General features: G+C 40.9%; 1 protein-coding gene across 15 annotated transcripts in view; it reads left to right on the top strand.

The window, feature by feature from the left end:
* Positions 1 to 12,494, top strand: part of Hmbox1 (homeobox containing 1) — a 132,509-nt gene that overhangs the window by 31,567 nt on the left and 88,448 nt on the right. For all 15 annotated transcript variants that reach the window (XM_039094021.2, XM_039094013.2, XM_039094010.2 and 12 more), the window contains 1 exon segment: positions 10,482 to 10,561. In XM_039094021.2, coding sequence (XP_038949949.1) covers positions 10,539 to 10,561 — 23 coding nt within the window. In that variant the 5' untranslated portion in view covers positions 10,482 to 10,538.

Here is a 12,494-nt window from a genome sequence, read left to right as displayed (position 1 = left end):
TAAGCTCGCTGGTCGGCAGTGGCATTTATTCAGTGTCTGCAGAGTTGAGTGACTGCAGTTACCTGCCTGCAGTGACTCAGAGAAGCATGCCTTGAACTCAGGGTTCCACGAGATATTAACAATGTATGTTGATGAATGTAGATCTTGATTCTATTAAAAACACTGATATATATGTACAGTCTCAAAATTGTAGATACTGTGTAGGTTAAACAGTGTGCATTAGAATGTGGCAGTGGTGGTATGTGCCTTTAAGCCCAGCACTTGAGAGGCGAAGTTCAAAGCCAGCCTGGTCTACAGAGTGAGTTTCAGGACAGCCAGGGCTACACAGAGAAAACCTGTCTCCAACCCCCGCCCCCGCCCAAAAAAAAAAAAAAAGAAAAAAAAAAAAACCCAACCAACCAACCAAAAACCCAAATAAACCAGTGTACAACCAAAGATTGACTCAACTATACCCTCAAAAAACAAAATTAACAATTTAGGAGCCTAGGAAGATGGCTCAGTTGGTAAAGTGCTTGCCCTGTAAACCTGAGGATCTGAATTCGATTCCCAGCATGCACATTGAAAATGCAGGAATGGTGGTGCACATCTAATTCCAGCCTTGGGAAGGTGGAGACAAACTATCCCTAGGCTTTGCTGACTGGCTGAATCAGTGAGATAAGATCAGTGAGAGACTGCCTCAAAAAATGATAAGGCCCCAAGTGATGGACGATGACACCCAAAGCCAACATGTGGCCTCTAGTGGCATCTGTACACTCATGTGCACACACAAAAGTATTTGTGACAATTTAGTTTGAAGGGAGCTACCTTTGGTGGGTACGGAACTTCTTTGACCCTGTCTTGGCCCTCAGATATGTGTTTTGTGGAGGTCGTAGCTATATACAAGAATAAGACAAAAGTGAGAAAGCAGTTAGCTGGAGAGAAAAGAGTGTCTTAAATAGTAGCATTGAAAGGGATAACAGTTAAAGGAACCTGCAATGGGGAGTAATTGGCGATATTTGGTTTCACACATACAAGCAGTCTGTGCTAGTTCGCCGTATACAGAGTGTGCGTTCCTAGCTGTGAGTTTCAGTTTAAAATAGTGACCTGTCATTATTCCTTTGGAAGCAGTGTTTGGGAGTCTACTAGCAGCTCACATGAGTGCGAGCAGGATTAAGAATGCATCATTCTCTTGGACCTTCATGGAGGGCATTCCATTCTATTTTATGAAATAAATTTAATAAGATATAAATAAGGTAAATTCACTGATATTTAAAGTTTATAACATCATATTATATCCACAGAAGATAATCTTAGAGGTAGGGGCTCATTCTGTAGCGCCAGGTAGCCAAGAATTCGTAGTATCCTACTACCTCAGCCTCCTGAGTACAGAGATAGAGTTGTAAGCCACCATGGCTGCCTCATGGGAGAGTCTTTGTTTGCATAGTTTTCTCTTTAGTTTTAAAATCTCCTCTGTGATGATTATACATGTGGATAAAATATTCTGCTCACTCTTTTCTTTCCCCCTTCTCTTCCTTACAACTTCAAGTCTTCTTGTTTTGTGAGCACTGACTTTAACCAGGACATCTGTGTATACAGAGTAGAATTATCTAGTGGAGTTTGGCTGGCTCACCTTTCAGTGACAGCTTCTCCCTCAGAATCCATCAGTATACAGTAGTTTAGCAGGAATGGATAGGGCCCCCCCCCGTGAGCTTCTTCCTGATCCGTAATTGGCTGTTGACCCCAGTGTTGTGTAGCCCTAGTAGATATTATTAAGCATTGTGTAAATAGGTGGTTTTATATTTTTATTTATAGATGAACATAAATAAGAAATAAAGACCAGGGGGTGCATATTTAGCATATTTATTATGCTGGTTAGAAGTAATATAAAAGAAATTAATGTTGATCTGATTCTGGAAATTATTCCAAAGGTTAAAGAATTCTTCTGGAGTTACAGAGATGGCCCAGTGGTTAGGAGCTCAGTCTGGGGGCTCAGTCAAGAGGTCCAGTGTTTGGTTCTTAGTACCCACATCAGGTGGCTCACAGCCTTCTTAAACACCAGAATCACAGAATCCAAAGACTTCTTTTGGCCTTTTCAGGTACTCAGTCACAAATATCCATACACATAAACAATAAAAATAAATTCCTCAAGAATTCTTCCCATCTATAATTCATAGCACAAAGATTTTTGGGGAGTCCATATTATATCTAGTTGCATACAATAAACAAAGACTATATTTGTATGGTGTTAGCTTATAAGTGTCATAAAATTCAAGAATTTTTGAGCTTACCAGTAGATAACTGAAGGAAATAGTTCAGAGGAAGGGGTTTTGAATCCATGAAAACTATAGCAGATAATGCCAATGTAAATCTTACCATTCTGTGTTGCAGTAAATCTCCAACCCTAATGAGCCCATGCAAAAACCACATAACTCAGTTATAATATTTATAAGCTGTACACCTAGATTGGGCAGATTGATCACTACACTAACTGTTTCCCAGCTATGAGATCCCTTGCTACTTGGGGCTTTTCCAGGCCACATGGTTCTGCTCCATCTTCCTTCCACAACTCTTCTCTGTCCTTCTTCCTCTACTCTCTAAAACCTCCAGCCCCACCTTTTTCTTCCACTGCCCAATAATAGGCTTGAGCCTTTATCTCACCAATTAGAACGGGGAGAAGGTTCACATGAAATTAACTGTGTACACAATCCATTCCTCATGCTTGGTCTCCAGTTAGCAGAACTGTTTGGGAAGGATTAGGAGTTGTGGCCTTGTTGGAGGAGGTGTGTCACTTGGAGGTTTCAAAAGCCCATGGCAGGCCCAATTAGCCTCTCTCTCTTTGCCTAGCCATTGTTGTGTGAACATGTAAGCTCTCAGCCACTGCTCCAGTACCATGCCTGCCTATCTGCTGCCATGCTTCCTCCCATGCTGGTCATGGATTCCACTATCCTCTGGAATGGTGAACCACAAATTAAATGCTTTCTTTTACAAGTTGTCTTAGCCATGGTGTTTGTTCACAGCAGTAGACTTAACTGAGACTCTCCTCCCTCATCTCAGCTGCATAACTAGGAAGCTGTACACTGACTCTGTAGGAGGTAGAGTCAGCACTCTATGGGGTACTTGTAGTGTCCTGTGAATACAATGAAGCTGCCCTGTGGAACGCTCCTAATTTTGACTTGAAGCCATTGTGAGGTGTCTCTTCTGATTTCTTTATTTCAAGTTATCTTTTTCCAAAGCTTTTCCCTTCCCTGTCTCTTTTCTGTTTTTAAACAGGGTCTATTATATAGGCTAGGCTGGTCATGATCCTCTTGCCTCAGCCTTCTGAGTACTGCAATTACGAGTGTGTGCTATCTTACCTGGCCAGCTCATCATCCTCTGGAAGTGCATGGAGAGCTGAATTCCCTGGTCCTCTGCCTTCAGTACTCACCTAGTAAATTGACAGTTGTGCTTTAAACTAGTCTAAGGTTGACCCTGATGATGCTCTCTAAGGTGCTGGGCATGTACAGAAGAAAGTTCTTTGCTAACCTGTTGATATTAGAAATTCTACCCTTAGCAGTATATACTAGGCTTCCTTCTGAGTTACCCGCGAAAATGATTAGTTCTCTTTTAGCTAAGAAGTATTTTGTACTTCCAAGTAGAAACTATAGGCTCCTTTGGATCTTAGGCTGCCAGGAGGGGCTCCTGCTTAGCCTAGGTTCTAATTGTTCACACGTATCCTTGTGTTTGTCAGCCCTGAACCTAGTAGGCTGACTCTGGACTCAAGATCTTGAAATGCCCTGTATCCCTAATCTACGTGGTTGCTCCCTCCCTTAGTTTAGTCTTCAGTCAGGTCTAACTTCCTCAGTGAGAGTGTCTCAGCACCCTATTTAAGGCTGCATGCAGTTCCACAACCCTCAAGTCCTATCTTCTTTCCCCACTTTCCTTTTCTCTTATGTGCTTACCATGATGTGGAGTCTATGTTGACCCTTTTGTGTCTTTCACTGCAGGAATATAGGTTCTATATGAGTAGAACTTGTATATTTTCATGACTATGCTCCCCAGTGCTTTGCTTGTCCTTAGGTGGTCAATGTTTGTTGAATGCTCAAATGACCAACACAAGGCCTACAGGACTTGAGGCATAAAACATACACTTTTAGGTAAAAGGGATGTCAAATGTTAGCTTGTTGTACAATTTTTCTCAGCAAATTTCAGTAAATATATTAATAACAGAAATTGTTGCTTCATGCAGCCAGAGAAGGCTTCTTCATTCTAAACATTTGTAATACTCTAACCTCAGCAAAATCTCCGGTTGAGTGTCTGAATGTCTGTATTTTTTTTTCCTTTTATGTATTGTGCAGGTCATTGTAAGTATTAATCTGGGAATTAGGTTTCTGGATACTAGTGTTAATGACCAGATAGACCAGTTTTGCTCACCACATAATACATGTCACTGAACCAAGTTTTGTTTTTTACAAAATGCCTTTGTGGCCACATGTCTCAGTAAAGGCACTATCACCATGACTGGGGTACAATCCCTAAGACTCATTTGGTTGAAGAACAGAACTGACTTCCAAAAGTTACCCTCTGACCTCCACATGTGTATCATGGCATAAGTGTATTTTCCCCACTGCCACCATGAACAAAATAAATAAATCAATGTGGAACAAAGACTTAAAAATGTTTCTTACTAGATTGCCAAGTATGGAGGTGGGAAACCCAAGTCTCAATCTCCTGGGAAGATGGAGTTTGGGGCTATTTATCAGTAAAGAAAAGGATGAGTTAAGATGTGGAGAAAGATTATTGGATGTGAAGTAATCAATCACTATTCTCTTTAGTGGATACATAGAGTTTTTTGTCTCCTAAAATCAGAAAATCAGAAGGTCATGCTACACACACACACACACACACACACACACACACACACACACACACACACACACTCCACTGAAGAGTCACTGGCTTCAGCAAAAAATGGCCTCTAAATCTGTAAAAAGCAATCTAGGCAATTGTGATAACTTTCTTGTCAGCGATAATATCCACATTGAAGCCACTGAGAGCCACATGATATAAAACTCAGCAACATTACTTCCAGAATTAGTGATTCCAAGCTCCCCTTAGAAGCAGGATCTGCCAGTGTAGCCCAGGCTGGCCTCAAACTCGATAACCTCTTAGATTAGCCTTCTGAGTGCTAGGGTGACAAGCATGAGCCACCTCACCTAGTAGATAAGTGAGTAGGCCAGCTGTGATTAAATTTAGGATTTTATTGTCCATGAAGACTCGGAAACTGGCGTCTGAATTCTTTTGAAGGTGACGTTCTTGAGAATAGCATCTGGGTTCTACCTGTAAAAGGTAGAGATTTACAGTTGCAGGGCCTTGTTTTTGCCCAACAGATGCTGTGGCTTATCTAGGAAGAAGTAAGGGTGCTGTGTATATTGCATTAGAATTGTTTTTTCATTTATAAGCTGAGGTGATTAGAAAACATTGTCTGCTCATTATTATCAGTTCTGTCTGAAGAAGTTATGATTTACCCTATTGTAGCTTAATGGATTCACTCTTTAACTTTAATTATTTCGGTGATTAAGCATTAAGAAACTGCAGGATTGAGGGAAGTACAAAATGAAAAGGACATTTGGATCTTTGACCAGTCCAGGGTGACAAGTTTTGCTCTGATGATTGTCATTTTATTCTGCTCATGAAGTAGAGGCTTCAAATGAGTGAGTGAGCAATGGATACAGACTGACCCCTGAGTAGACTGTTCTATTGCAACATCAGAATATTCCAAGTGTATGCCACACGGAATTAGATTCTGCTTTAGGTCAGAAGAGAGTCGTCTGAAAAAGATTAGCAACTTGGGGCTGACGACCACTCTTCAAGAGGTCCTGAGTTCAATTCCCAGCAATCTCATGGTGGCTTGTAACCATCTATAATGAGACCTAGTGTCCTCTTCTGGTATACAGGCATACATTCATGGAGAACTGTATATATAATAAACACACAAATAAATCTTTAAAAGTAAATAAATAAAAGACCAGCGACTTATAAAGTTACTGATCACAGTGGAAGGAGCTCTGCTCTCATGGCTTTCAGTTCCCCTGCTGTCGGGAACTCCAGGGACTATTATAGGTTACACAGTGTGGAGCCGTTAAGTTTCTAAATTGTAGTTTAGTGTTCTAGCTACACCGGGGCCTCTAATCCTAACACAGTTTGAGTCTAAATGTAGTGTAGATGTAGATATAAATTCTTAGTTCTAAGAACACACACTATTCACCTTTTAATGTGTAAGTAATACATGCTTATTAATTGTCTGAAAAGGTGATCAGTTGCATATTTTAAGTTTTAGTATTACAGACTCTTTGTGCTTTCCAAATTAGAATTTTGGACTATCTTATTGGTGTGAGACTTAATTTCTGCACTAAACAAAGATCTGCTTACTGCTCCTTAAGTTGGCACATTGCTAGGGATTGAGGCTGGCTAGTGGGTAGGAAACGGTCCTCGCTCTTGAGCTCCTGCTCCAGTAAGGACTACAGTTACATGTACAGATCCCTGTAACACGATGATAGAAGAAAATTCTACTGGGCACTGGCTGTCTTAGGAATGAAAGAGTTCCCCCTAGTCAGGAGGGAAGTGTTGTGTTTCAGAAGGGCCAGGGAGCTGATTGGCTAGGGCAGGTATTCACTATGTGACTAATTTGGGGACATTTAAGGCATTTGTTCCAATAGCTGATATGAATTCCTTTGAAGGGGATATGTCTTAGGCGCTTGCTGTCTAAGTTACTTTTAATGATGGGTAACTTCATTTTAAGTATTCATTTTGGAAATATTGATATTACAGCATAGATACATATACCTATGTATTTATAAACTCTAGGTATGTGCATTTGTAGTGCTCATATTTGAAGACAGGGCCTTGAGCATGCTAGACAAACACACTATGACAGAGGTATATCCTCAGACCCCTAAGAGGTATTTTTGATAATGCTAGGCCCAACTTACCTTTATACCCAGGCAACATATTTCACCTAAGATACATGACATTGTGTTATTGTATAGTTTTCATTGTCCTTTAAGTCAGTAGTTTCTAAGTAAGATTACTTGAAAGCTGTTCAAAAATCAACTTGGCTTCTCTTCTACCTCTTTGAGCTTAGTAGGTCCTAGGTTAACTTGGATTTTCTCTGTAAATATGTCCTTGTCGGTTCTAGCCTGACATGTATCATTATCAAGACTGGTAATCTCTGTACTATTACATTGTCACAGAGCCTGTGGCAGGCATGTGGCAATTCTGGGACTCTTCTGATGGCGTGTATTAGTACACCTGGGGATTATCTGGCAAAATTTCCAGTGCCTAGGGACTTAGAAAAGAAAGCTGAGCAGTGTAATAGTTCCATGCGTGTTTGCTCAGCAGCTGTGCAAATGAGCTGTACACTATCTGAAAAATACACAAAAAGGACTATGGGCAGAGTGATTTTTCTAGGCCCGGGGAACCCGGTTCTCTGCCTTCTCCTTAACTACTCTGCAGTCTTCCATTGAGTCTGGGGAACCACACACTCAAAGATGGCCCTGCAAGGCTGACTGAGAAAGCCGTGGGGGTGCCTGGCCTGGGAGCTGTCTGCAAATGTGATGCTGATATTTTTAAAAGTTGTGTGTGAAAGAAAGGAGAGGACAGAAATTTAATCCATCTCTGTCAAGCCAGGTGAGTGGGTTGAAGTGACAAGAAGCAACTTTACAATCTCCATGAAGTTTTCCCAGCATTGGAGGTGTAGAAGCAGCATGAGTATCAGAAAGGCTATAAGATCTTGACAGGTAGTGTGTAATAATTCTTCCAGAATAAAAGTCCCCATGGTTTGTGACAGGCCTGTTTCATCATGAATGCTGAACATGCTCACTGCATCTCACAGAGAAACATTTACTCCAGAGAAACAATACAGAGATAATAATGGTATCATTAACCCTACAGTTTGAAGATGAAGCCCGTAATTCTATAAGAAAAACTGGTTGACCTTGGGCAGCTGGTGTCTTAATGTTTCTCAGATGATTGTGAACTTCAATAAATGGTTCACGAAAAGCCTTTACCCAGTGAATCTGGCTGAGAGAATAGTCATTAAGTTTATAGTCTGAAAGTACCCAGAGAAATTATTTGAGAAATTAGTATTATTATTTTATTTATTTTTGGTGGTAGTGGTTAGAGGATGCACAGAGTCTCCTTGTATAGCCCAGGCTAGTCTGGAACTCAATTTGTGGCCCAAGCTGGTCTTCCCAAATGCTAGGATGGCTGGTATGAGCCACTTTGGATAGCCCTAGTAGTCTACTTTTCCCCTTCCCTGGAACTGAGGGCCAAACCCAGGTCTTGTACTTAGTAGGCAATCCGTCTACCGCTGAGCTGAATCCCTAAGCCCCTAAGGCCTAATATTCTTCTAACCATGATGCTTTTTAAAATTTCTGTATCTGCGAGTGTGCCTTCTCACATGTCACCATCCGATCTTCACCCTACACTCACCATCTGCCTCTCAGATGCTAAATATAGAGGGCAATATTTATCTGGGACTGTTCAAAGGAAAAATGTTTGACATGAGCGAAACACCTCTGACTAATGTCCCAAAGCACAAGCTTTTAATTGTCTTGGCTTCAACAAAAACTTGTCAGGCTGGGGATGCACAGTGGTTGAGTGGGGTCAGCATGTTAGAGCTCGGAGTTCGACCCTCACTCCCCAAATGACCTGAAAGTAGTCATATGTCACAGTCTGCTTCCTTTTTAAACAGATCATAAACACCACCAATTATGAGGATCAGCTTTGTTCTGTGTGTCTGTAAATAAAGTTTTTCTTTTTTAAATTCAGGTAACTGGCCTTTGTTATTTTTAATTCTATGAGTGAACTTTTTTTCACACTTAACTACCTTTAAAGTTTTTATTGGCTTAGTCTATTCTGGATTTGGAAACCAGATATTGAAGCTTGCTAAGAATTATTCGTGAAAATGATGAGGCTTGAAAATAACCTTAGGCACAGAGTGGAAGGGTGGGGTAGTATCAGACTTATTAACTGTTCAAGCTGTGTATTGTGGGCACTTAAGCTGTTAGCTCTGTATACTTTCTGTGTTTGCAACATGTTTACAAATTTTTCTAATATTTCCCTTCATCTCTGTGTCTGTGTGTGCATGCTTATGCGTATATAAGCAGTGTGGAGGCCAAGGTGAATGGCAAGTGCTCTTCTCATTTGTTCCCCACCTTAGTGTTTAAGCATCTAGAGCTCATTGCTTAGCTGGCCTAGCTGGCTCACAAGCCCCGGAAATGTTCCCATCTCTACTTCCCCAAAGCACCTCCTTGCCTGGCCTGTTTTAATTAATTAGTTAATTAGTTGTTATTGATCATTTTGTTTTGTTTTTATTTGGTTTATTAATTTTTCTTGTTTTGTTTTTACATGGGTGCTGGGGATCAAACCCTGTTCTTTGTGCATGTGTGGCATGTACCTTACCCTGAACTCCCTTCCCAGCCCCAGTTCTTGTTTTTTTTTGAGGCAGGATCTTTCTATGTAATTCAAAACTGACCTGGCACTCACTGGTCCACCGGGCTGGCCTTGAATTTCCAGTGATCCTCTGTTGATATTTCCAGAGTGCTAGGATTAAAAGCCTATAACACCATTCTGGCTTAGTTTGTTGTTGTTGTTGTTGTTGTTGTTGTTGTTAGTTTCTTTATTTCTGTGTGTCCATGATGATGGGAAGGTGTCCATCAGCACCTGTGAAGGTAGGGTGCTGGCGATTTGTACCAACCTGTCATTTATGGAAAAAGTTGTCTCTAGCTACAGATTTAGGTTTGACATGGCTAATAAATTCAGTCTTTGGCATTTGATTCCTGGACTCTTAATAGGTGTGTGTGTGTGTGTGTGTGTGTGTGTGTGTGTGTGTGTGTGTGTGTGTGGTCAGAACCGAAGAGGGTAGAAGTGTCTCAACAGTTAGTGAAACAATACAAATCAGAAGATGAGTGTGCCAGCCTCCACTTTTATCCCCTTTTTATAGTTGTGACAGTTGACACTCATAGAAATGGAGTTCACCTAGCAGCAAGATTAGCATTACACTTAGCTTGCTTTGTTAAAAGAGTCTTTATAAGTGTCATAGGCGATGGGACATCTGAAAGCTGGGGGGGTGGAGCTCAGTCGGCACTGGCCTGGCATGGATGAGGGCCAAGGCTTAATCTCCAGTTAGGAGTTTGTTAGATGCCAGCACAGTGTGTGTGTTGCATTGCAAGTTTATATCCGCGTCTGTGGGTGGTTCCCGATAACAAGTTAAATTGGGTGATTTTTTTTTTTTATTGCTCCTCCGCAAGGGAATCATTTGGAAAACTATTAATGCCATTTTTCTGTGTTTTCGTTGTTTAAGTTTTGCTCCAATTCATTATTTCATTTCAGAATTACAAAATAATTTTGAAAAAAGATCTAATGTTAACTTTTATTTAATACCCTGAAGTTGTTTGATTAAACTTTTTATTCAGTGCTGACTTGTATAATTGTTTCTCAATTTTTCTGTCTTTATTTTACAGAATGGTAAATAAGGCCGGCCGTCTTTGGAAAGGCCATTGATCTGCCTCATGTAAAGTATGCTCAGCTCCTTTCCAGTGGTGTAAGTATCATCTCAACGCTTAGCCCGTCTGCCGCCCTTGTGATAAGTGACTAGGACTGTGCCTCAGATGTGACAGCAAATGCTTTTAGAGTTCAAATAATTCTTAAAAATGCCATCTGTTCTTTATGTGCTGGCGGTGGCTGCTCGTGTGCTTCCACCTAGTGTGGATGTCATGGCTTGGTGTAGTGCGCTGCTCTTCCCACATCTTCCCTGTGGGATCAAACTCTCCTCATCAGGTTAGCACAAGCAGTTTTGCCCTCTGAGCCATCTTGCCAGCCCAAGAGCAAAGAAATTTTAGAAAACTATTCAAATAGTGTATCTCTTTGACATCGAGGGAAACAAGTATCATATGGTGAGGGTGAGGGTGAGGTTTCAAATCTAGGGGCTTTTTTGGTTTTTTTAACCATTTTTTAACTTTATATTTTGAAATTATTTTTTCATCTTAGCATAAAGTGTCCATATTTATTATTTTCTGGAAAATTATTTTATTTTCATTATGTGCACGTGTGTGTGTGTGTGTGTGTGTGTGTGTGTGTGTGTGTGTGTGTGCACAAGTGTAGTTGCCCACGGCAGCCAGAGACATCAGATCCTCCAGAACTGCAGTGGTTGTTATCTGTTTGATGTGAGTGCTGGGGACCCAGCTCAGGACCTCTACAAGGACAGCATGTGCTGAACCTCTTCTCCAGCATCATATTTACTGTGTTTAACTGTTTGATAACCTAGACGCCTGTGAGGTGGATGGTTAAGTGTTAGAGAGAGCTCTTGCTGCATTCTCAGGAATAAGTAGAATATAAAAAGCATGCTATCTTAATGCTTGTTTTGTTTGCAAGCTCTAAAGACACCTAAGCCTTTCCTCTCCCCTACTGCATACACTAGCACAGTTCTGCCCGTTAGCTAGTGTCGTTGCTAGCTGTTCTTCAGAGTCAAGGCAGAGAGATATAAGTGGAGGTGGTGCTATTGCTTCAAGAGTGTTTTTGTGCTGGAACATGAACTGTAACCACTAGTTCATATGAAATAGGCCTCCGAATAAAAGTATTCCAGGAATTTCAGAAATTAGAGAAGATAAAGGGCCTATTAGCTCATTAAGTGTATCTTTAGCGGCTAGTGCAGAGTGCCTTGAGCCTATGTAATTTCTAAAATTTGGTAGAGTCTGTTTCACTTAAATTTCTTCTGTTTTGGTTGGCAGTTTATAATCTAATAAGTAGTCATTAAGATTTGGTTTTATTATTATCATCATCATCATTATTTAGTTTTTTCCGTTAGACCCCACCCCCACCCCCCACGTTGACTCTGATTTAGTGAAAAGGCTTTGGAAGAGAGCCAGATGTAGGAGTTGTCCTGAGTCTGAGTGCTCTAAGAAAGGCACTCTATCTCTGAGGCTTGCCCCACGCCCCAGGCTTGCTTGCTGGCGTGCCTGCCTGCCGCTTTTGTCTCTTTCCTTTCCTTTTCCTTTTCTTTTTTGCCCTTTTGTTTTGTTTTGGTTTGGTTCTTTCGAGACTGGACTCAGTGTGTCTAAAACAGCCTGGAGCTTGCTTTGTACCTCAGGTGAGCCCTAAACTCACAAACATAGAGAGGAGTGCAGTAGTTGGTGTGTTGTATACACATATGATATTGTCACAGTTTTAAAGATAATTCAATTAAATAGAAAGCAGAATTAAAGAATGTATTGCCAAATGAGAATAACAGTAAGGTTTTGGGTTTTTTTGTTGTTGTCATTTGTCTTGAGCACTGATGCTGCAGGGCTGTGCTGGTATTCACAGGTGAGGCGTCAATGCTTTCAAAGCATCTGTCAAACTCTTGAGTTAGTTTAAAATTTTTGAAGTCCAGTCAGCAACTTACTGCAGTGTCTGGGGAGGGTTCATGTAACCCTGAAAGAAGGCAGAGTTCTCAAGTGGTTAGATGTTGATTCTGGTTTCCATGTTCAGGAGTCTGA

The sequence above is a fragment of the Rattus norvegicus genome, chromosome 15 (genome assembly GCF_036323735.1).
Source record: "Rattus norvegicus strain BN/NHsdMcwi chromosome 15, GRCr8, whole genome shotgun sequence".
NCBI lineage: Eukaryota > Metazoa > Chordata > Mammalia > Rodentia > Muridae > Rattus > Rattus norvegicus.
The sequence above is the reverse complement of the archived record's forward strand: the minus strand, read 5'-3'. Positions and strand labels throughout refer to the sequence as shown.